This window comes from Patagioenas fasciata, chromosome 1, assembly GCF_037038585.1.
Source record: "Patagioenas fasciata isolate bPatFas1 chromosome 1, bPatFas1.hap1, whole genome shotgun sequence".
Taxonomy (NCBI): Eukaryota; Metazoa; Chordata; class Aves; order Columbiformes; family Columbidae; genus Patagioenas; species Patagioenas fasciata.
The window spans coordinates 208,569,936-208,594,823 of NC_092520.1; the positions used below are offsets into that span (position 1 = coordinate 208,569,936).

General features: G+C 41.7%; 1 protein-coding gene across 2 annotated transcripts; it reads right to left on the bottom strand.

The window, feature by feature from the left end:
• Window positions 1-1,133: 1,133 nt before the first annotated feature.
• Window positions 1,134-18,900, bottom strand: SEC61A2 (SEC61 translocon subunit alpha 2). 2 transcript variants are annotated; one of them, XM_065857169.2, is made up of 12 exons: window positions 18,811-18,900; window positions 17,327-17,394; window positions 13,419-13,484; window positions 11,181-11,259; window positions 7,049-7,180; window positions 6,793-6,902; window positions 6,069-6,222; window positions 4,950-5,110; window positions 4,222-4,419; window positions 3,087-3,278; window positions 2,865-2,941; window positions 1,134-2,184 (listed from the first exon to the last, which is right to left on the bottom strand). In XM_065857169.2, the coding sequence occupies exons 1-12, from the start codon at window positions 18,815-18,817 to the stop codon at window positions 1,998-2,000; spliced, it is 1,431 nt and encodes a 476-aa protein (XP_065713241.1). In that variant the 5' UTR covers window positions 18,818-18,900; the 3' UTR covers window positions 1,134-1,997. The 2 variants fall into 2 exon arrangements, with proteins under 2 accessions (XP_065713241.1, XP_071659620.1); XM_071803519.1 differs by lacking the exon at window positions 17,327-17,394 and having other exon boundaries at window positions 18,811-18,829.
• Between the last annotated feature and the right edge of the window lie 5,988 nt (window positions 18,901-24,888).

The following is a 24,888-nucleotide window of genomic DNA, read 5'->3' on the forward strand; positions in this document are numbered from 1 at the left end:
CTTCTCTTGGCCACCTGCACAAGCAGCATCTGTGAAACAACTGCAGGTGATTTTATGCAATAGGAGCAGCAACATCTGCAGTATTTGAACCTGCAGCTTCAGGGACTTCTGTGATTTAGACATGAAGATGTTTTCCCCCTGCACTTGGCACTGGTGAGGCCAAACCTTGAATCGTGTGGTCAGTTTTGGGCCTCTCACAACAAGAAAGGCCTTGAGGTGCTGGAGCAAGTTGAGAGAAGGGAATGGAGCTGGGGAAGGGTGTGGAGCACAAGTGTGATGGGAGCGGCTGAGGGACCTGGGGGGTTCAGCTGGAGAACAGGAGCTGAGGGGAGACCTTCTGATCTCTGAACTGCCTGAAAGGAGCTTGGAGCATGGAGGGGGTTGGGTCTCTCCTCCCAAGTAACAAGTGAGAGGACAAGAGGAAATGGCCTCAAGTTGCACCAGGGAAGGTTCAGATTGGATATTAGAAAACATTTCTTCCCAGCAAGGGCTGTCAGGCATTGGAACAGGCTGCCCAGGGCAGTGGTGGAGTGACCATCCCTGGAGGGGTTTAAAACATGCATAGATGAGGCTCTAAGGTACATAGTTTAGTGCCACTGTTTGGTTAATACATCTTCAGTGTATCTGTGCACAGTCAACTCCTTCTAATTATGTAAACAACTACCACTGCTTGAAGGTTGGGACTTAAGAGTTGTCATAAACACAGGTAAATATCAAAATCTTGCCTCTGGAATAAGTTTAGATGAGCATGCATAATTAGGAAGACTTACCTTGCTTAGAAATGAAACAGAAAACTTGCTTAAAGTTTTCTTACCTTTACAAAGAATGCAAAGTTACTTTGAAGTTCAACATGAAGGAAGTCAGAAGAGATCAAAATGTGAAATCAAAGAGGAAAAGTCATTGATTAAAGTTCAGCAGAAAACTTCAATGATTTCAAGGGGAAGCATATTGAAATTGTTTTAGTTTTTGTTTGTTTTTTTAATTAAGGCTGCTAAAAACAGATCAAAATGTATTTCTAGAAAAAGGATAAAGAGAAAGAAAGGAGCCTTCAGACCTACCTCACTAAGCATGTTAGAAATGATCAAAACCTGCACATGAATCACATTCTGTACAGGTAAGACACAGGAGAGAGCTTAGTTAAATAAGTTTATTGTCTAACGTTTACAGTTGTTACACTGTCGCTGTAAAGTGCAACAACATAAATAAATTTTCAGCAGGAACATCTCGTTCCCCCCCCTTTCCCTTCCATGAACACAGCTTTAGGAACCAGGCCTTGTTCTTCAGACTCACAAAAGCAAAGTGGACGCAAAGTTTCGGTGGCAGTTTTCACGAGGACACGGTTTAAATAAAACTACGGGGCTGCGTTGCTGGCGTGACAGCAGCGAAAATAGAAACAGAAACGCCCCCGACCCTGCGATGCAGCAAATCCACCACGGAACCAGGTACGGGTGAGATGAGTATCAGTCTGGTGAAATGTTTTACGTGTCCACCCTTAGAGCTCAGAGAAAGGTGCCTGGGTGGAGACACCACGGAGGAATAAGGAGCGCTGAGTTCAATGATGGGGAAATGTAAGTTAAAAAAAGTATAAAAAATTAAATACAGGCTACAAATTTGTCAGGAATACTGGCACACGGCAATCTGAACTCATAATAAGGACAGGGAAATTAATTTAACGTTTTAATGCTGTGTGCAAAAATGTTGACTGATATCAAACTGATACATTTTTACCATGTCACTGTAGTGTTTGAACAGCAAGGTAGATGAATTGGTTTCCAGCATTACAGGCAGCACTAGATAATACTTAAACGAGATAATGTAAACTTCATCCTTAAGGCAGCTGGTACTAACGCTGCACACGGGCACTGCTCAATGCCCGTCACAGTAATGGGACATGGAGCACTTTAAAACAAGTAAAAAGATAATAGCATTATTGGACTAAATGATGCGTATTGTCAACATACTTTCCCTTTCACACAAACCATGAACTGTTTGGACATCTAGAAAAATAACGCACCTACTCCTCCGACTTCAGCCTGTTCTTTTACAAATATTTCAAAATACTGATAAATAATAGTGACCGCAAGCAGAATGCCAGTGCCGGACCCAATGGCTCCGAGAAAGTCGGCCAATACCGAAAGGGCCCCAATGCACAAACCACCAAACGCAGCTGCTGTAGGGATATACCTGTACCAACAACAAAACAAAGCATTCATCAGCATGAATTTTCACCCAGGGATTCTAACAATACATCTGCTACTAAAACATCTGACTAGAATATTCAGTAACAAATCTAGCGTTGCAAATGCAACTCTGCCATTAGCTCATGTTATCTTCCATATTGGCACAAACTAAAATAAATGTTCACTGATAGGAAAGCTGTGGGAATAATCAAACACTGGCAAAGCTTTTCAATTCATAGTATAACGGTTTTATATCTATGAGTGCTATGTAACCTCCACGGGACTAAAAACAACTGCTTGGACTTAAATATGTAGGGATAAAGCTACCTTTCAATATAGATCAGCGGGCTTTGCATACTGCATAAAATATCGCTTTGGTAGCATCATCTTAGTTCAGTAATGGTAAATTAAACACCTGTAAAAATCAAGGTATCTTCCTTTTACAAACATGGAAGCAATTCAACCCAAATTCCCTTATTATGCCACTTAAAGACACTACAGGTTAAATCTCTTACCTACTGCTATAAACATCTTCTGTATTACTGGGAAAGGCAACAGCGGGATGGGAAGAATCTTGGCATTTACAGTGGAAACAGGTTGGAGATCTTCCCAAGAATATCTGTTCTGACACCTCCCCAGCTTAACCGCCCGGTACAGCACCACCTGGAGTCAGCATCTCCTTACCTGTTGAGCTCGTGAACCATTGAGGTGTCTCTGTGGCCTCTCATCACCATTTGCTGTTCTTTGAGTTGCTTGGCAACCTGCAAATAACCCATAATTTTATGAAACTTCTGCTGTGTTTCACAGTCACCTGATATTTAGTCAGAGCAATAACCGATCAGTTAGTATCAGTTTAAATCAGAGGCCGTGTGTGAAAACATTTAGGCACGTTATCAGAACACCTACATCTTTGGCTGATGAGCCAGACACTTCAATCCAAGTCTTCGAGAAGAATGCACAGGATCCCAACATAAATATTATATAAACTATAACGTGGACAGGATCATCAAATATTGCACCCATGGATTCTGGAGGGGACAAGTAGTAGCACAGGCCACCAACCGGATACGAGCGAGCAGGACCACCACCACTGACATCCTACGAGAGCGGAACAAACAGGCAATTCGTTATTTCTCACAGACCTCTCACGTTCCTGTCCTGTATTTCTAGAGGAATTAATATTAAATGTTTAAAACAGCTTTTATAAACAAACATTGAAAAGTATTCCAGTTTTATGTTGGTTAAATACCAAAGTCTAACAATGAAGTAATACATACAAATTGCATGTTGCAGGAACAACCCCAGGTTCCAGTATAAGTTGGGGAATGATCTATGAGAGGGCAGTGTAGCGGAAAGGGACCTGGGGGTCCTGGGGAGAGCAGGATGACCATGAGCCAGCACTGGGCCCTTGTGGCCAGGAAGGCCAATGGCATCCTGGGGTGGATTAGAAGCGGGGTGGTCAGTAGGTCAGAGAGGTTCTCCTGCCCCGGTGAGACCACATCTGGAATATTGTGTCCAGTTTTGGGCCCCTCAGTTCCAGAAGGACAGGGAACTGCTGGAGAGAGTCCAGCGCAGGGCAACAAAGATGATGAAGGGAGTGGAGCATCTCCCGTGTGAGGAAAGGCTGAGGGAGCTGGGGCTCTTGAGCTTGGAGAAGGGGGCTGACCTCATTAATGTTTATAAATATATAAAGGGTGAGTGTCAGGAGGATGGAGCCAGGCTCTTCTCGGTGACAACCAATGATAGGACAAGGGGTAATGGGTACAAACTGGAACACAAGAGGTTCCACTTAAATATGAGAAGAAACTTCTCGGTGAGGGTGCCAGAACACTGGACCAGGCTGCCCGAGGAGATTGTGGAGTCTCCTTCTCTGCAGACATTCAAACCCGCCTGGACACCTTCCTGTGGAACCTCATCTGGGTGTTCCTGCTCCGGCAGGGGGATTGGACTGGATGAGCTTTTGAGGTCCCTTCCAATCCCTGACATTCTGGGATTCTGTGAGACAGTTTTATGCAGTTGAAAAAAGTGGTAAAATACTTACTGCCCACTGTCCTAGTAAGTTCACCAAGAAGTTGCCACTAAACCGAACAGACAACATCTGGGAAATGACGTAGAGGTTGGAAACTAAGGCCGACTGCAGGATGATGGGAATGTTGGAGGTATAAAAGAGCTTGATAGGATAACTACTGTACTGCCCCCGGTATCGGGCAGACTTGATGGGTAAATCAACACGAAACCCCTACGGGAAAGAACACAAATACACCAAGTTTAGCTCCAAAACAGATGGATTTCCCTGTGTGCCGAAAAACTACTCCTGACCCCAGGATAGGGAAAATTCCCTATTGATAGGGAAAATCAATAAGCTATGCATTAATTACATGGCTGTTTCCTAGAACAAATCTCTATCATGCACACCCCAAATAAGCAAGGTTCTCTAGCTCTGTCCAAAAGTATTATTTTAAGTCAATTATGAATATCACATATATTATTTGTATGATACAACCACTGCAGTTCCAGAATTTTAGTAAAATTACTCTCATAGCATATCTGGCATTTAATGGAATATGAGATTACAGCATCTGGCTATAAAACTTAACAGCCATACTGCCACAGTGGTATATTACTGAAATAATACTGAAATCAAGAGTTTCTGACTTAAAGCTGAGATCCTTCAGTTACTCCAACTGCACTTTTGCATTTGTGTGTAGGGCCCATGCGCTTTTCTACCTTTACAACTGCAGAGCTACTATGAAGAATTTCCCATTTTACCTGAAAATATATGACTACAGCAAATACAAATACTGTAGCAATCAGGTTCATGAGATTGGGCAAATTCTGTCGGTAAAAAGCTTCCCGCAAAGCCCGGACTTTGTCGGTTCGTGTGGCCAGAAGATGAAATAATGCGATCACAGCACCTTCAAACTCTGTTCCTGCACCAAGCAAAAAAGTACAAGAAGTTTTAATCTGTAAATTAAAACCTTTTTTGTTAAAAAAAAAGTATCTTTCTTTTGGAAATTTTAAGAATGACACATGCAAAATCAGATACAATAGGACATAAATCCTGGTATGACAAACATAACACAGTACAGGATTCTGTTTTAGCGTATAGAATGTAGAATAATCTACCAAAACATTATACCTGGTGGAAACAAAATAAAAGCCACACATGAACACATGGGAGAATACTCTCTTCGATTTTCTTTTCTGGAGGCAGAAGAATTATTAGAAGGAAGAAATAATAAACAAAGATAAAAAATAGCTATAGAAAAGCAGTTATAAAATGCAACAGACAGAACTACTAAAAATCAGGTGAAAATGAAAGCGAACTAAAAACGTGGGTCAGGATTTCAAATGTTATGTATTAAAGTCATTAATTTATTGATGCGAAGGGGCTGTATCTGAACTTGTACTGCCAGGGCCTCAGGGCAACCACATGTTGTCAAATGTTGGCTGAGGCCTGAGATCTGAAGCCTCTGAAGAACCAAACTAAACACAATTTGGAAGCATCAACTACAAAAGTATCCTACAGCCACCAGCAACAGCTGGATCATAAAACACTTCCCTGAACACAGAGAATTTCTCATTTTCTCAATTTCTATGGACTAAATTATGTTAAAGCCAGACTATTTCAGTTTGGAAAGGCAAAAATCTTCAGTCAAGGGGCTTTGAGTCCCATTTTAACTACTGCAATTCAAATCAGCAAAAGTAAACTTATTAATCTTCATGTAAGTCAGACCACATTTTCACCTTCAGTGTTGGATAACTGACTTTAGAAGCTAACGATCACACATTAAACATTTTTAATAGCCATTTAATTAACATCTGATAGCTTATGTAGAGTACACACCCACTGAAACATGTTGTAATTAATTGTAATCACACACGTACCTCTGCCAGTGTTGATGGTAGTGGGACTAAACGCCTTCCAGACAATGGTTTCACAGATATTGGTGGCAATAAAGAGTGAAATACCAGACCCCAAACCATAACCTTTCTGTAGCAACTCATCTAACAGCAACACAATCAAACCAGCAACAAACAGCTGCGGGAAAAGAAACAGAACTGAGCGGAAACACGAATAAATCAAGTCAGGAATTACATCATATTCCCCACTCCAGTATTTTCATCACGATCACGAAGTTTTTCAGCTAAATACCATTCATGCAGCGTTTGTGCCCTCTCACGTCCAAACGCCCGCGCGTCTCACCTGGCAATGATCCCTGTGACGTCTCAACACTGACGCCAGCAAACAGATTACTCAGCAAGCACTTTTTTCAAATAAGTGTTTAAGTTTGTGCATTTGCTGCTTTGTCTCAAAGCTGCATTTGTGCCACTGAGTGGGGAGCGTTCCACAGCACTGAGCAGCAGCTACTGCATTCAAAGTCCATCAATCCCTCTATTTCTAATCAAACAGCCACTCCTATCTGAAATATTTTTCATATTAACTATCCCAACTTTCTCCTCCTTTATGGAATATTTAGAATTTCTCCTATGTAGACAGACAGATACAAAGGATGATGCTTACATAAAGGGCAATCAGATACAGATTTTTCCTTCTAGCTATACTGTATCTAACCAGTCTCAGTTACACACAAAACAGCTCATTACAAACCTGAATTATAATAAGAAGACAAATTCCAGCACCCATTTCAGCAGGATCTCCATACATTCCAGTCATAACATACACAATGGCTTGCCCAATGGTAATAATCATCCCAAATACTAAAACAAGAGAGAAAGCAAATCCTTTAAATAAAAAATCTGCTGAAATCGCCTACCAAAGAAATCTCACATGTAGTATCACTTAGGCAGGCTGCTTTCCCAAGAATAAAAATACGCTTATTAATTTTAATTGGAACAGCACTTACATTTCTGAGCTCCGTTGAACAAGGCTCTGTCTTTTGGGGTATCACCGACTTCAATGATCTTCGCCCCAGCCAGCAGCTGCATGATCAAACCAGATGTCACAATGGGTGAGATACCTAATTCCATCAAAGTACCTAAACAGGAAGAAAAATTAACACAATTGCCATTCAAGCATCTCTCCTAAAGAATTAGACTCTGAGGATATCAGGTCTGGTGAAAGGTTTTTGACCTATAAGGAACATTTTCATAAGTTCTCAAAGATGTATATTCCAGTACAGGTATGATCAAAACAAAGACTTATCTCCTCACAAAAGAAGGGTGTTGTGTTAAAATCTAATTTTGGTGGCAACATGAGAAACCTACATAGTTTTTAATTCTAAATATTTTTGTGAAACCATGCTAACACTAAAAGTTGATGCACAATGAAGCTTACCAGGCGCTAGCTGGCTTTTTGACATATAATATCAAGGAACTTTTCACTGGGAAGCGTCTTGTCCCTGGTTGTTTATTCTGTTAGTGCTTCAGCTGTCACATTTTTCAAAAGTTTAATTTGGAAGAACTCAAAAAAGATGCAGCAGATCCAGAGTGGCTGATAATGCCACTCTCGGAATCACTGACTCTAGTTAAAAGCACAGAAGTTTGGGGTTAATCGAGTTCTTAACAAAACAAGCAACATCATTAAGATGCTCTACTCTACCAACTCACCTACTGGCACAACATCACCGAAGTGTCACCTTCCAACTGTTCACAACTCGAACAGGGTGATACAACTTCATAAAACACTGCCTGCTGCAGCACATAGGTGGATAGTCCAAAAAAACTGCCTGGTTTTCCCTCCCAATCACTTCATCTGGTGTAATACAAACCAGGGCATCACTCCCTTTGCTTGTATCCTCAGACCGATGCACCTGTAACACCAGAACACTTGATACTCTAATTTAGAAATATTCTCAGCAAGGTCTTGTTCAAGCACTGACACCTGGTTGAATTATATTATAATGCGGTGTGGGTGCAGAGCTCAACATACACAGAGCAATTCAACTCAGCAATTCAACTTGCCTGTACAATATACTCTCCCATCTCAATATAGAAATGTTCTTCCACATAACCTTTCTACAATGCTGTTGCTTCAAAATGATCACTTTTTTAAATTTAGCTTGTCCTTTGGCTAATACAAAAATTTTTCTCCTATCCAAAGATGTTGAAAGCTTAAAAAAATAAAATGTTGAAAATTCAGATGAAAATTTAAAAAATTAAACTACCAAGTGATGAAACTTTCCACATTTCCCAAGCTAGAACCTGAAAGAGTTTGAGTAAGGACACATTTGACAAGTTCAACATTCAATTAAGCCAGATCAAATCACTTTTTCACCTTCTTTTACATGGTCACTCAAGGGACATAAATAATGCACATTTTTTTCTGACAGTAAGTCACAATATCCACCAGGGAGATTCAAAAGAGAATCAGCATCCTATCCTATCCTATCCTAATCCTATCCTATCCTATCCATTTAAGTGTAACTCTGTTCTCCTGTGTAGTACAGTAGTGTTCCATCACAAAATTACCAAGAAAATTATTAACAAAAACTTATTTAGCCACAGCAGACTTGTAAAGTCTCAACAAGAATCACTGACAGAAGCAGCACGATCTGTAAGGTCATATGGAAGATGAAAACAAGTCAAAACTGTATAGAATCATTTAATTATTTTGGTTGGAAGAGACCTTTAGGGTCACCAAGTCCAACCATAACCTAAATCTAGCATATCCAGTAAATCCATAGCTGATGCGCCTCAAAGCTTATCCATCCTCACACCCCAGCTCTGCAGGGCCCCCTCTTCGGTGGAGCTCTCATTCTGTATTCTCTTTTTCACACACATCCGTCATTTATTCAGAAACTGCTTCTGGCAAGTTCTGCCAGTAACTTGTTCAGAAACTTCGAGTTATATGTGCTGCTTAATAATGCTGCTAGCTGCCCCTTCCCTCTTACAGTATAAGGAAAAGGTGACTGTCCATTCCCTTCCCACTTTTTATCCAGAAATGAAGACTTAAAAGACATTTGGGATATACACATATCATGGCAAAAACACACTTAGTTTTTCAAGATCTCTTTCTATAGATTATGTTCTACCTGGGATTTTTCCTGGTGCCTTTTCCTGAGTGTTTTTTCAGTCCCTCTATATCTTTAATGGCACGACAGATCAGAACTCTGTGCAATAATATTCAATTTGTGGCACCTTAGAAATTTGTACAGACGTGTCTTCTGATCTTTTCAACCAGCTCTTCAGCTACGAGATCTTCCTTTTTATCCCACAATAGCTTTATTTCCTGAGGAGCCTTTACGAAGTTATCCTAGTTTCAGCTGGGAAAGAGTTAACTTTCTTCCTAAAGGTGTAGTGCTGTGTTTCGGATTTAGGATGAGAACAATGCTGATAACACACTGAGGTCCCTTCCAATCCCTGACACTCTGTGATTCTGTGTGATGTTTTAGTTGCTGTTAAGCAGTCACAAACTTCTCAGCTTCTCATGTCACACCAGGTGCCCAAGAAGCTGGGACAGCTGACCCAAACTGGTCAAAGGGATATTCCATACCATCTGATACTCAGTATATACTTTGGGGAAGGTGGCTGGAGGAACCAATACTCAGGAACAGGCTGGGTATCAGCTAATGGGTGGTGAGCAGCCGCATTGTCCATCACTTGTTTTATATATTATTATGAATAATAATATTTCCCTTTCTGTTCTATTAAACTGCCTTTATCTTAACCATTGAGGTTTACCTTTTTTCCCAATCCTGTCTCCCATCCCACTGGGACTGGTGAGTGAACGGCTGCGTGTGCTGTTTAGCTGCTTGCCCAGTTACCCTAGAAATAATCTGAATTTAAGAAGTGTTTTTTGAGCACCTCCCCTATTGTCTGGAGGCTTCATTTCTGCCTAACTACCAGAGCGCTCATTTCAGTTCTAATTTTTAAAAATTTTAAGCATTCTTGCACTATGATTTTTTCATATTTTTGTTAGTGTTTTCCCTGATACCAAAATGTAACATGTGAAAGCATTAAAGTCATTATTATGTGGTTCTTTCATACTTGCATCCTAGAGTCTACACACTTTTCAATATGTTAAATGTTATGTCCGTGTTAAATATTATGTCCTCTCTCTTGGAAACCTCTACTTATCCAACAGCAAGAGAATGAGGATGTCAAGAACGTTAGGTTTACCTCACACCCTCCAATGTCATCTAGTCAGTTGACTTAAATGAAAATTAACTTTCTGTTCCTGCATTTTATTGACTTCACAGTCTCTTAGTCTTTCCTCAGCTGCTGTTATCCTGCTGCCTGGGTAATGGATAGCATCTTTAGTATCATATGCTGCTAGCAAGACATGAATTAGATATGCAACTTCTGCAGTAGAGTTTGAAACAGATAACATATTTATCTTGATTTGTTATCTTCATTAGTGTGACAAAATTTGCCATTCCTAAATAATTTATACCTTCACATTAGAGGGTTCCACTGATTTTCTTTCAACCAATTTTCCGAGATACAGATGAGGTCAGTGTCCTCATTTAGAGTCATGCATGCCAGGTCACCCATCTTAGATTTTAAACTTCTTGCATTACTTTAAAGTCTTCTTACACATTTGGTTGGGATCTACTTGCATATTCTCAAATAAGTTACTTTAGCTTTGCTAAACTATTAGCCTAATTATCTTTGCCCTCAGCTTTCCCACCTACAAATTATTCACCCATAATGTTGCCAAAATATTATGAGGTGTAACTGACTTGCACATATAAGGTATTTTCTACTCAATGCTCTGATACTGCCCGTTAGTGCTGTTCAGAAGTGGCGGGGGAAAGGACTTCCTATCCCATATATTAATCAGAAAGAGACTGCTCTAAAATTCAAAACAGAATCATCCCAAAACTTGACAAGCAAGATTAATCTCATCTGCTTGTCAAAGGAAACCCCATTCTTGAGATGAAGTACTCCTTAAGTATCAGTCAATTTTAATTACATCAGTGTTACGAACTTCACAAAGTATTTCAATGTGACATCTGAGTTGTATGAAATTTAACAGCCAACCCTTTTTCTCCTGCTTATACCGGTACAAAACAGAGAAAGGAATAATCTACTAACCTCTGTTTGACGCAAGAATGACTCGCATCCAATAGAAAGGATCTGCAGAATCTGACGACATGATTCCAAACAAAGGGATCTGTCAAAGCACACAGTGGCATTAAACACAGATACAAAGCAGCCATGCATTAATCCAAAATTCTTAATGTATAATGATTCAGCTGTTACACTGTTTAATAACATTTATTCCAACTTTTTTTTTAATTAAACCAGAGCAACTGACACCATCTATTTTAATCCTCCAACCGGGGTATGACTCAGACGACTAAACTAAGATCTTTCTACTGGAAAAAGAAGAAAGCCCTAGAAAGAAGAGTCAGTGCAGCTAAACCACATCACTGAAGCTGAAGATGTAAATGCCTGTCATCTGCAGTTAGGGAGTACTACAACCTCTCAAAAGAACAGAAAAAAAAGCATTAAAAAATAAGGTACCCACCCCAAATCATTAACAGAAAGGGGAAAAACATTACATGATATTCCATGATTTATTTTGCTATTTTTTTGCAGCAATCTTTACTTAAAAAGAGGAGCAAAGTGCAGTAAACCACCTTTGAGAAGACAGATGAAAGCAGGGGGTTTTATGTTTTTTTAAACAGTCCTAAACATTGTATTGTATTTCAGTACAAATTAAAGACACAGCATAAACTACAATGTAAATATTTTCCTACAGCATGTTCATATGTTCAAACTCTACAGTTGGGTTCTAAAATATCCCATACAGAACTGTCAAAGCCAAGTTTATACAAAAACTACAATATTCCATATGTCAGTTCTGAGGGGTTTTGAGCTCTTTGAAAATCTTCTCAATCACAAAACCAGTAGAATAGGAATCCAGGCAATCTTCTGGATGAATGAAAACTCTGCTCTGCACCACCTGATTTTCTACTCAATTACTATAATCTTTTGTATAGTTTCAAAGTCTTGGTTATGCATCCATCCAGCAGTGAGGAAACATGGATAAACTACACATTCTTCTAGCCCTACTGTCATTCCCACCTCCTCCTCCCAAAAGAAAAGGTAGGTTTGAGAGATGAGTTTTAGCTTTTCAGCAGCACTTCAGTGTTAAAAGATTCTTAAACTACTGCTCCAGAATCTGACTGCAATGAGTAAGTTCAAGTGGATAACTATAACCTAAAAAGCCTGATTCTCAAGATGTACAGCTCATTTTAGATGTTTTAAGAGGTATAAAAGTTCTAAAATAATATGTTTCATGTAATACATGGATTCTCATTTTCTGCAATATCTACACATTCTTTGAAAAAACAACACTATCTGTTTGCAACCCCAGTACAGGTTCTAGGAACTCCTGCAACTGTGAGTAATAAAGATCACGTAAATGTTTACAAGGACCTGCATTGTGGAGGAGTTTTAGTCAATGTCTTTGTCCGTATATTCACAAAAACAAGTTCTAAATATCAACTTAAACACCTCAGAAAAGCATTTTCCTGTAATCTTTACAATCCCTCGGCTTGTTCAAGAGGAATCAGCTAAAAACAGCTCTATTTCACTTTCAGACTTGTCACTACTAAAATTTAAATATAGCTATCAACAGAGAGTAAAGAATGCAGAAAATTGCTCCGTTTGTTTATACTACTCAGTGAATAATTAGCTTGGCTGTTCACCCTGAAGCCAGTATCACCATTCATAGAATCATTTTGGTTGGAAGAGACCTTCAGGATCAATGAGTCCAACCATAATCTAACTCTGGCACTAAACCATGTCCCTAAGAACCTTGTCTAAACGCCTTTTAAACACCTCCGGAGATGGTGACTCCACCAGTTCCCTGGGCAGCCTGTTCCAATGCCTGACAACCTTTTCCGGATAGAATTTTTTCCTTATATCCAACCTGAACCTGCCCTGGTGCAACTTGAGGCCATTTCCTCTGGTCCTATCACGTGTTACTCGGGAGACGAGACCAACACTCTCCATGCTACAACCTTCTTTAGTCTCCCCTCAGCTCCTATTCTCAGGGATTCAATAGGACCTTTCAGATAACAAGAAAAAACATTACGTATTTTAGACTAAGTAGAAAGCATTAAGTTTCTGAACAGACATACAAACAGTAATAAAGCCTATTTCAGAGAATCACGTTTCTTTAACTGAACTTTACTTACCCAGAAAAATACGTAACTGGAACTGGTAGGTCAACATGAAACAAGAACTTCTCACTCTTTTAACATTCTATTTTATGTATACAGAATATACATTTTCCAAAACAGAGAAAACATCAACACCTACCTGGCAGCATACTAAGAAAATGAAGAGTGTGATGGCCGTCCATAGTACCTTCTCTCTGAACTGGATCTGCAGAACACATTGTAGACATTAATGTGTTTCTCATACATAGAATTTTCATTGTACTCTCGCATTAGCACTAAATACTCTACCATTCAGAATTAAACGCTAAGATATTGAACCAGAAAGCATCTTTAGAATTTATTTTTAACACGATTTCTGATTTTATACGGAGAGACAGTCATGGGCTTCTGTGTAGTCCAAGAAAACTTATATGGGATCTGGCAGGTAGGGTAGCTGACATTCAATTGGTAGAATATATTTTATACGGATTATTCTATTATAGTGGTTATTTATAGAAAAGCAACAGCATGGCTAAAAACATGGACATACCAGAACAAACACAAAAGATAATGCAAAAAACCCGTATCTTCAGTGATTAGCGCTCTAGGCTTCAACAGATTGGAGGCACTGCTTTGTATGGCTGGAAGTCATTAAACTAAAGCACTACAAAGTTTTTAAAGAGATTTAACTGCTGTGAAGCGATAAAAACCAGAAGAGCCATGAATGAGTTTTGGACAGCAATTCAAAATATTTAGAATTAAGTTATTCAAAAGGTGTTAGAGGAAGCTTAAATTCACCATTATATTCAGGGACACAGATCACAAAATAATTTTTAAAGACTTGTTTTACCCTCTAAAATATTTTTCTAGATGAAGATTAAAAGAATGTCAGATCAATGATCATTACTCCCTAATGCAACGAAGAGAACCTCAGGGTCACAGCATTGGAGGCAACTGTAACTAGTACCAGGAACAAAAAGAGAAGAATCGCAAGATTTAAGTTTGAACCAGAGTATTACTCAAAGTATGAAACAGAAATAAATTCACTTGGAGAGACCAGAGAACTGAGGAGCAGTGTTAGGTTCAAGTTCCCACCTCTCCTCCATGGACCATAAACATTAGGGTAAGTGTGGTCACTGTAGACAAGAGTAGAGCAGCTACTAAAATGGGACATGAACTAACGTGTAAGAGGGAGACGGCAGAAATAGTAGTTTTGTGCCTCCAGCCACTGAATCTGCCTGTAGAGAAGTAACAAGAAAAAGGATTAGTGCCTGGGTTTGTAGGTACTGAACACTCGCAGACAAGAAACTACAGTCCAATGCAGCAGCACAGCTTCTGAAACTAAAGAAAAACCAGAAGCGCCCTGTATCTTTGTAAGTGAAAGCATACACTTACTTAAATTAAATTACTGGGATCATTTTGTTCTATTTACTGATACCGTCTCACTCTTTTAAAAGAGGCCAGATGCTAAAAATACTTACAGTACAAAGTTAAAAAAAGGAAAATAGTGGCAGCAGCAAATAAATCCAAACAGTGTCTTGTGTCAGACTTTATACAGTGCTGACCAACTTTACCAAGTGTTGTTTGAATTCTACAAGTCAGATTTTAAGTGCAGACTTTTAAAAATAAAAACGTTTAACCAAATTCTCTCTGCAGCCCAGCAGTTCATCTTGGCTTCTGAGGTATCACTCACACTCTACAACTGCTCTGGCTGTCTCTGTAACTGCGGTGAATGTGAGCATCAGAGAAATTCTGTACCACCCAAATCACAGTTATTCACAAGGAAAATGGCCTCTGTGATTCAAAAAGAAAAAAGAAACAGGAGGGATCCGAATCCATCAGTCAGAAAACGCAAGATACAGACTGGTACCAAAATATTGCAGCCACAAACGATAACTAGCACAGGCACAGCACATTTCATCATCTGATCAGATTCAATGGGACATTTTATTCCTCTGACATTTTTCTTAAAACTTGTGAAAATGAGGGACTTCAGCATCATCTTCTTGGTGTTCTGAACAGTGTTCTACTCAGAAAAACCTGAATAGGAACTGATATTACTAACTACAAAAAGCAGCAATTGCTTCTGTTAATCAAGTTGGCCAAAACACAAAAGCAACACTCCCTAGTGCCAGAAGCAGCCCGCTTCCCATACCAATAACAGCAAAATGATTTAATGACAGCCCAGCTAAATCCAACTTCATCTTCACTTCACAATCAATACAATTTTAGAAAAAATAGATTTCTGTTTTGTTATCCTCATTTCTTGTCCCAGCCTTAATCAATACACTACAACAATTACTAATGATGTCTACCAGCGACAGATTGTAAGAAAACAATAACCAAAAATTACAGTTATATAGAATGACTGGGGTCACTTGATAAGACTATACAAAAAGCAAGAAACATAACTTCAAATGGTCAAAGGACTCATCGGTCTAAGAAAAATGTTCCCAATTATATTTTAACTTCAAATTTGTACAAATCTGGCAACTGGCAGTCATTGCCTAGGCAGTGACCTAGTTAGAAATAAAGACAAAGTGACCCAAATAGCAAGGACAGGAATCTTGGCACCCCTCTGGGCATCCCTCATCTGCTGATAGAGGACATGGGCAGATCAAGCCCCTCTGCCTCTCTGGCAAACAGAAAGGGATGAGGAAAAATAAAATAAAATAAAGAGAGACAAATCACAACTGTCGATGAGCTTTACAGAAACATCAACACCTGCAGATTTGTCTTTGCTTCTTCTTCCCATCCACCTCACTATATAAAAATGTGATGGATGATGGATGTAATCAGCTAATCACAGATATGCCATAAATCAGCAGCAGAAGATCACACCCAGTTTCACAGCTGCAGAAACAGAGATGGGTATGTCCTGCCTACATCTGATGCATCCAAATTTCAGCATCTGCCTCTGGAGATTCCTGCTCTGAAGACACCTTTATCTGATCTAAATAACTTGTTTGGAAACCTGTTCCAAGAGGGAAAGGTGCTGGAAAGCAACATGGAAAGACAGATGTAGCAAAGAGCCAGGAGATGAATCCCAATCTTTTTAAAAATCAATCAGCAGTTTTTAGCGTATCTTCTCCACTCAATCTAGCAGGCTCAGCTATGGTTACTGGCACAAACATCTATGCATCCAGTTCTAACATTTGGGAACCTCTCACCAACAAAAGATGATTCTCTCAGATGGTTTCATGTTTCTAGCCACATGTTTCATTTTAAGAATATAGCCCAGAAAGAATTATCATGTCAGTCATGACAACGTATATTAGTTAATTTGTTACTCTAATTAGAGCCTTTGTCACCTAGGTGATATGTGCTTGAATTTTGGAAGTAAAAACCAGTGGTTTGATGTGTTTTGGTGTGGTTTTGTTTTTCAACAGGGCACATCTCTTTTTGATCTGCAGAAATTAACGCTTTTTCAGCTAGAAAGTGTGCCAAGAAATGGGGAGGATCTTCCAGGTCTCGAGGAATAGAAAGATCAGCTGTAAATGAACTCAGTTCACTGATTTCAGGACGAAGAAAAGTGTAACATCCAGAAGGTGAACAGGAAGCAATTACCTGAACTCTATCACACATCACTTTCCCACTTTGTCAAGGTGAATAACAGCTATGGGAGTATAAATTATTTTGTGGGAAAGGAAGAAGTGAATTTGTGGTTCCTGAGTTACAGCAAAAGCCTTTACTAAGTAATATACAAGCCAGCACAAAGCACAGAGTTGTGACTGGTACACAAAGCCAACACTGGTATTCACAAAGACAAGCTTGAAAACTCTATTCTAGTATATTAAACCAGATCCAATCATATGGAGTTGAAACTAAATAAACTTAGTCTAGAGATGAGACTTAAAAAATAGTGAGTGTAATTACCAAGTGGAACTTATCAGAAGGACGTTAAGAACTGATCATCATCTTTCACCTTAACATGGATTCCCCCTCCTCTAAAGAATACATTGTACTTTAAGGCCCGCTCTCTGTATTTATATCGGAGTGTGGACCTGAATATCAGAATGTTCTCCTGTCTGTGAAGCAATGAAAGTACAAACATAATGTGGCACTCACTTTTCTTTCCGGTTTCTGGATTTCAGGTAACACAGCACAGAATGGCTTAATAACTTCTAAAAATTTTACTGTTCCAGAAAAACAAACACACACAAAAAGAGATAGAAATATGTTAATGAACCTTTATGAACTTACAAAACTTCGTACAACTTTGTATTTAACTTCTACGGGGGAAAATTAAGTGTAACACTTCATAAGTTTATTATTTCACCGACACGCACTTTAACTCAATGACTGAAAACTAATGCTCTCTTCTTAAAACAGCTGAAAACAGGGCAAAAGATGTAAAAGAGAATTCTTGTTCTAATCAGACCTGGCCCATCCTTTTTTCCACAGCACCGTATATATCACCAGAAGCAAAATAAATGGTATTCCATCTAAAAATAAATGACCTAATATAGGTCTGTGCTAGTTGAACACAGAAGCAAAGGACACTGACATAAAAAGTATCCATATGGAGAAAAATATCTTATGTTTTACAGAAATACATACTTGAGAAAATAATTAAAGTGCTAAAATATGTTTAGAAATCATAATTTAAATCACTGCAACACATATTCGGATAAGAACTTCAAGGGATTTTACTTAACTTCTGATACATCTCTCTTCACAGTTTCTCCTTGAAAAATGCAGAAAAGCTCAACAGTCTGAGCTCTTTTTTCTGGGGGGGGAAGGGAGAGTGGGGAAGCACATATACTTGGTGGGGAGTTTATCCTCCAAATCTCATACATTATTCCCAGCTCTGACGTATTTGGAAAACCAGAGGAAACAATCATCACTCTCTCTTCAAAGAAAATGCATTTACTACACCACAAGCCAGTTTAAGCAACATTTTGGTCAAAATGCCATGTTTATTTTACACTTTGCTGTAAGACATTTTTCCTTTATTCCAAGCCCTCAGGTTATCAGAAGATGCACAGAATCACAGAATGTCCTGAACTGGAAGGGACCCACAAAGATCATGGAGTCCAACTCCTGTCCCTGCACAGGACAACCCCACAGTTCACACCATGTGTCTGAGGGTGTTGTCCAGTCTCTTCTTCAACACTGTCAGGTTTGGGGCCGTGACACCTCCCTGGGGAGCCTGTTCCAGTGTCCAGCACCCTCTGGGTGAAGAACCTTTTCCTAATGTCCAACCTGAACCTCCCCTGGCACATCTTGCTCCACAGAAAGCGATGCGGCTTTCGTGTTAAAATATTAAGCTCAGAGAGAAAAAAAAGATAAAAATAAAACCAAAACACCATAAAGCGGTGGCTGGTCTCACCCTGTGCCCGGTAGCACGGAAACCTGCCAGGCTGAGGTTTTCCCGCTGCCGCCGCCGCCTCCTCGGGGCGGCCCCTCAGCCACGCGGCCGCCTCAGCCCGCCGGGCCGGCGGCCGGTCACGTCCTGCCCTCACAGCGGCAGCGACTCCCTCGCCCCGGGCCGCTGTCTCTGGGCCTGAGCGGGGTCCCCGGGCCGCCCCCCCGCCCCTGTCCGTACTCACTGCCCATGGCGGCGGGACCGGCGCCTCAGCCGCTGCCACCGCCGCTGCCTCTGCCGCCGGCCGGCGCCGTCACGTGACGCCGGCCGCAGGGCCCCACTGCCTTGCGCTCAGGCATCGCTCCGGACGACTATCCCTACCCGGAGGGGGCGGCGTTACCGACGCGACGGGGATGAAGCGATATCGTTCCCCCTAAAGGCTCGCTGAGCGCCGCCCCGCTCTCCTTTCCCCGAGGCGAGGGGAACAGGATCCGCGGCGAAGGTGAATAATTGCCGTCACGGGCCGGATCAGGCTGTCAGCGGGCAGCTACAGCGGTGGAGGACCCGGGGGCCGCCGCGTTCCCAGAATGCTCTGCGCGCCGTGAGGGGCTCTTCCCGCCGGGGCTCCTCGCACCCCCGAAACTCATTATTTTATTTCGTTTTGTGCGTAAGGAAGGAAATATCTCCTTCTCCTCTCACTCTGAATCGCACCCGTGTGCTTCAGATGCGGTTTTGTCTGTCAAACCCCCTCAGTTCTTCCAGGGAAGAGCTGCCTAGAGAGATACAGCGTACACCATGAAGAGTTCTTTTTCTTCTATTATAGCCTAAATTCAACCTCCCACTGCTGGTTTAGTTATGCTGTGAAGAACAGTGATTCCCCATCCTTCTTTTCGCTTACTCCCTGCTTGACAAAGGTATGCCTGAAGCTTGGAAGTATATGTACTTTTCACAATAAAAGTAAATCTTTGTACTTCCAAATATGTATAATAATCTCATTAGTCACTGTATCAGTTGAATTGGTCAGTAAGAAGATAGTCAGATTTGACATTAAAATCTAAAGTGGCTGTTAAAGTGAGTGGGAGAAGTTTGTACTTTTCATAGAAACTATTGGAATAAAGTAAAAGTTGCTCTGGAAAAAACATGAACAAACCTAGGTTATAAAATCAGTTTACTGAGTGTATGTAATCCATGTGAATTACTATTTTACGCCAATATTGAACATGTTAGAGTTAGGTTGGGTTATGGTTGGACTTGATCCTGAGGGTCTCTTCCAACTGAAATGATTCTATGTTGCCTTTTATGTTATTTTAGTCTGGGGATTTTTTTTCTGTATCTTAGTTCTCTTTTATAAGGGAAAAATGGTGTGGAACAAATATATATTCATATGTTGTATGGGACTAACACACTTTTTACCAGTGTGTAACCAGAATGTATTGAATTTAGCCTGGGAATTCATACAAGGGTTTGTGTATCTTTGGAACCAGATGGACCAGGGGATGGTTCATTGGCAGAAGGATTTAAATTTACAATGATTGGTTTGAATCTTACAAAAATACTGGAAAATAAGTTTAAAAGCCTTAATCACATAGGGGGAAACACCACATGGGGAATAATTGAGTCCACTTTTCTTGAACAGAAAGAGGGACAGCCGCAGAAAAGTAACGGGATGTGGATTGAACACTCAAAAGCTCCGTATCAACTCAATATTACTTGGGGAGAGTTGGGGAACCAAACGTTATCTGTCCTATCATGTCACCTCTGTTCCCGTTCCTTGTACCATAGTGCCGTGGCGGGATTCCCCCTCTGAAGGTGGTTATTTTGAACACAAATACAACATACATTGGAATGCAAATCAGCGTATACGTATCCCTGACAAACCAGGGGAAATTCACCTTATTAACTGAACGAGATATGAATGGGCCTGGTATTTGAAACAACTGTTTAACCCTGGCAGCCCTTTCTCCTCCACTTCTGACCTCCCTGATGGGACAGCAATTCAGTGGGCAGTCAGCGCTCCAAATTGTATGAATTATCGATCTAAACTTCCGACTGGGGAAATCCTGTGTTGGTCCAGTCAAAAGCATAGGAACGTCACCCCGAATCATGATATGACAAGAGAGCCCCTGTTGAATTTTTCCCAAATAATCAATTGTTCCACTGGGGCAGGTGACCCATTAGAAACTTGGTGTATCCCAGAGTGAAGGACCATCGCAGAATCCTGGACAGGTGATCTCTTTCTCTCTCATGACACAGGGCAGAAGCCTCGCACCTGATGAGAGTTTTGCACATCTTTGCTTTAATAAATATTATGTATTTACAGACTTCAAGTGCTGACTCACCTTAATTCCACGCAAGGGAATCTGAGTCACTTCTTCCCTGCTATGCTGGTGGGACGTGACACTGCTGTTTTTAATGAAATGCTCAACATCTCATTCCTTCAATGTCTTTTTTTCTTCTAGTCTTGCACTTCTCTCTGAAAATCCCATGCAAACCACAACTCACAAGTGCTGTAACACTTCCTCTCTTTCAAGGTAGCTTTTTGCTGTCTAACAGCACAGAAAGCTTCACTTCTGCTTGCATTCTTTCCTTGGTTAGATAACCAAACCTGCACAGGCTGTGTGGGAGCGGTGCGCAGCAAGGTCAGGTTCAGGCCACGTGAAACTCAACGTATGGAGTCTGTTCTTGCCTTGTTTGTATTGTTGTAGTGGAAAAAATGTGGTTTTACGTAATCAGCTTGGAGTCAAGGCTTACGATTGTGCTCCACGACCTTTTTCGCCACAGCTGCAGCCAAAGCCATGTTACTCTGTGGCCTCCTTTTTCTAGTTATCAATGTAGAAGGTCTTTGGGAGCAGACCATTAGGAAGGAAATTGTACAAAAAGTATCAAACATAACACAAGTGCCTGTTCGGGCAAAATATCTAACAAACTAAAGTAAACAACCCAAGCATTATATCCAAACAAAATGTAACCATATCCCTGTGAAAGAGCAGCTGCTGTTACTTGATGATATTCATAGTTAAAACCAGCAAGAAGGACAAGCAGAGCCCCAGCTGTTCTCAGGAAAGGCAATTTCAACCTGGAAGAGTCTAATGCCCAGGGACCATGGCAAGAAATCCTTGGAAATCTCAGAGCAGAAATTTAAACTGGAATATGTCTTGATAAGATAAAACTGTTCAGAATGCATAAGAAGCAGTGAAGTTTGTTAGAGCAAACATGATTTCATCTCGCTGTGATGGAAGTCATGTGAAACAGAACAAAGATTACAGAGGTTACTTTTGGGTCATATAGAGTTAATGAATTAATATGTGAATTCATTAAGGTAAAATACCAAAGTATGCTTCAGAGCTGCTTTTTGGAGCCATTTCCCCAGGTGAATGTGCACCCTGCCTGTGATCTGCCCTTCCTCACCTACTGGGACTTTGGGTCTGGAAGTGCTGAATTGGGTTAAACGCCACTTGTTTCTTTTCTAAAAGGTCTTTGGCGTGTGGTAGGTTTGGTTTATTCAAGCATGCTCCCCAGATGACTTTGAGAGGAGAAGGGAAGTGCCAAATCCACACTAACTAGACCAAAAACCAAAAAACACTGGGAAAAATGCTGTGGTGACGGGAGAGCTGCCATGGGGTAGCAGGAGGGCAGTCACACTAGGGTCAGCCTGGGCAGCTTCATTATTCTGCTTAACCTCAATATTTTGGTCATTTCTCCTTAGCTTCCTGATACAGATTCTCCCCGGGTAACTATAGACCAGTCAGCCTCACCTCCATCCCTGGGAAGGTGATGGAACAACTTATTCTTGGTGCCATCTCAAGGCATATCAAGGATAAGAGGGTCATTAGGGGCAGTCAACATGGCTTCACCAAGGGGAAGTTGTGCTTGACCAACCTCTAGACTTTTATGAGGACATAACGAGGTAGATAGATGATGGTAAAGCAGTGGATGTGGTCTACCTTGATTTCAGTAAAGCATTTGACACAATGTCCCACAGCATCCTTGCTGCTAAACTGAGGAAATCTGGTCTGGATGATCGGGTAGTGAGGTGGACTGGGAAGTGGCTGAAGGAAAGAAACCAGAGTTGTGGTCAATGGGGCAGAGTCCAGTTGAAGGCCTGTATCTAGTGCAGTGCCTCAGGGGTCAGTACTGGGGCCAGTGCTATTCAATATATTCATCAATGACTTGGATGAGGGAATAGAGTGACTGTCAGCAAGTTTGCTGATGACACCAAGCTGGGAGGAGTGGCTGACACTGGAAGCTGTGCTGCCATCCAGAGACCTGGACAGGCTGGAGAGCTGGGCGGGAAAATATAATGAAATATAACAAGGGGAAGTGTAGAGTCTTGCATCTGGGCAGGAACAACCCCAGGTTCCAGTATAAGTTGGGGAAGGATCTACTAGAGAGCAGCATAGGGGAAAGGGACCTGGGGGTTCTGGTGGACAGCAGGATGACCATGAGTCAGCACCGTGCCCTTGTGGCCAGGAAGGCCAACGACATCGTGGGGTGTATTGGAAGGAGGGTGCTTAGTAGGTCAAGAGAGGTTCTCCTGCCCCTCTACTCTGCCCTGGTGAGACCACACCTGGAATATTGTGTCCAGTTGTGGGCCCTCAGTTCCAGAAGGACAGGGAACTGCTGGAGAGTCCAGCGCAGGGCAACAAAGATGCTGAAGGGAGTGGAGCATCTCCTGTGTGAGGAAAGGCTGAGGGAGCTGGGGTTCTGGAGCTGGAGAAGAGGAGACTGAGGGGTGACCTCATTAACGTTCATAAATATGCAAAGGGTGAGTGTCACGAGGATGGAGCCAGGCTCTTCTCAGTTACAACCAGTGATAAGACAAGGGGCAATGGGTGCAAACTGCAACACAGGAGGTTCCACTTAGATATGAGATGAAACTTCCTTACAGTGAGGGTGACAGAGCCTGGACCAGGCTGCCCAGGGGGGTTGTGGAGTCTCCTTCTCTGCAGACATTCAAACCCGCCTGGACACCTTCCTGTGTAACCTCATCTGGGTGTTCCTGCTCCGGCAGGGGGATTGGACTGGATGATCTTTTGAGGTCCCTTCCAATCCCTGACATTCTGTGATTCTGTGTGATTCTGTGACAGTGGTGCTGAAACCTTCCCTCAGAGAGCTGCAGTGCCAGGAGCTGGATGTTGACTGCTATGCTGTAGAGCATTTGGCTACTTAAATGTCTCTGCAGTCGGGAGCAGGGGCCAGTTTGGGAACAAGCTGGCAAAGGATGTTTTGGCATTTCTTCCAAACACATTGAGATGAAATAGTCACACAAGCAGAAGGGCAAGAGCAGTAATGTCACAAAGCCTTTAGGGAGCCCTAACAGATCGCTTGTGGAACTCTGGTTGAGACTCACATTAGTCCTCTAAATAGGCACAGAGCTCTCACATACTGCAGAGGGAAGAAGAAATTGCTCTTGGTGGAAGAAGATGGGATACAGAAACCCTCTCAGGACCCTCAGGAGAATCTGCAAGAATGGGAAGACCCATGGTCACTTCTTGCTTGTGAGAGCCAAAGCTGAAGTCCTTTTAGTCACTGCCCTCTCCTGCTCAACTTGTCCTGTTTCTGGAGCAAAGGTGCATTTTGGGAACTTCTTCAAATGGCTTGGATACCTGTATCTGTTTGAGCTCCTTCAGAAAACCTGGCTGATCACCCTCCTGTTTTGTCATTTGCTGCTGTACCTTTAATGGAATCATAGACTAGTTTGGGTTGGAAGGGACCTTCAAAGCTCATCCAGTCCAGCCCCTGCCATAAGCAGGGACATCTTCACCCAGATCAGGTTGCTCAGAGCCCCGTCCAGCCTGGCCTGGGATGTCTCCAGGGATGGGGCATCCACCACCTCTCTGGGCAACCTGGGACAGTGTTTCACCACCCTTGTTATAAAAAATTTCTTCCTTTTGTCTGGTCTGAATCTGTCCTGTTCTAGTTTAAAACTATCACCCCTTGTCCTAGCGCAACAGGCCCCACTGAAAAGTCTGTCCCCATCTTTCTTATCAGCCACCTTAAGGTACTGAAAGACCACAATAAGGTCTCCCTTCTCTTCCAGAGGCTGAACACCCCAACTCTCTCAGCCTGTTCTCCCAGCAGAGCTGTTCCAGCCTCAGTCATTTCTGTGGCTCCTCTGGCCCCTCTCCAACAGGTCCATGTGTGTCCTGTGCTGAGGACCCCAGAGCTGGACCAGCACTGCAGGTGGGGTCTCACCAGAGTGGAGCAGAGGGGCAGAATCACCTCCCTGACCTGCTGCCCACGCTCCTTGTGATGCAGCCCAGGACACTGTTGGCTTCTGGGCTGCAAGCGCACATTGCCGGCTCATGTCCAGTTTTTTCTA

Coding starts and splice junctions, on each gene's coding strand:
- SEC61A2 (XM_065857169.2), bottom strand. Junction 5,111..6,068: donor TACCATCAACACTGGCAGAG/GTACGTGTGTGA, acceptor TGCTTGGTGCAG/GAACAGAGTTTGAAGGTGCT. Junction 4,420..4,949: donor CTGTAGTCATATATTTTCAG/GTAAAATGGGAA, acceptor TCTTTCCCGTAG/GGGTTTCGTGTTGATTTACC.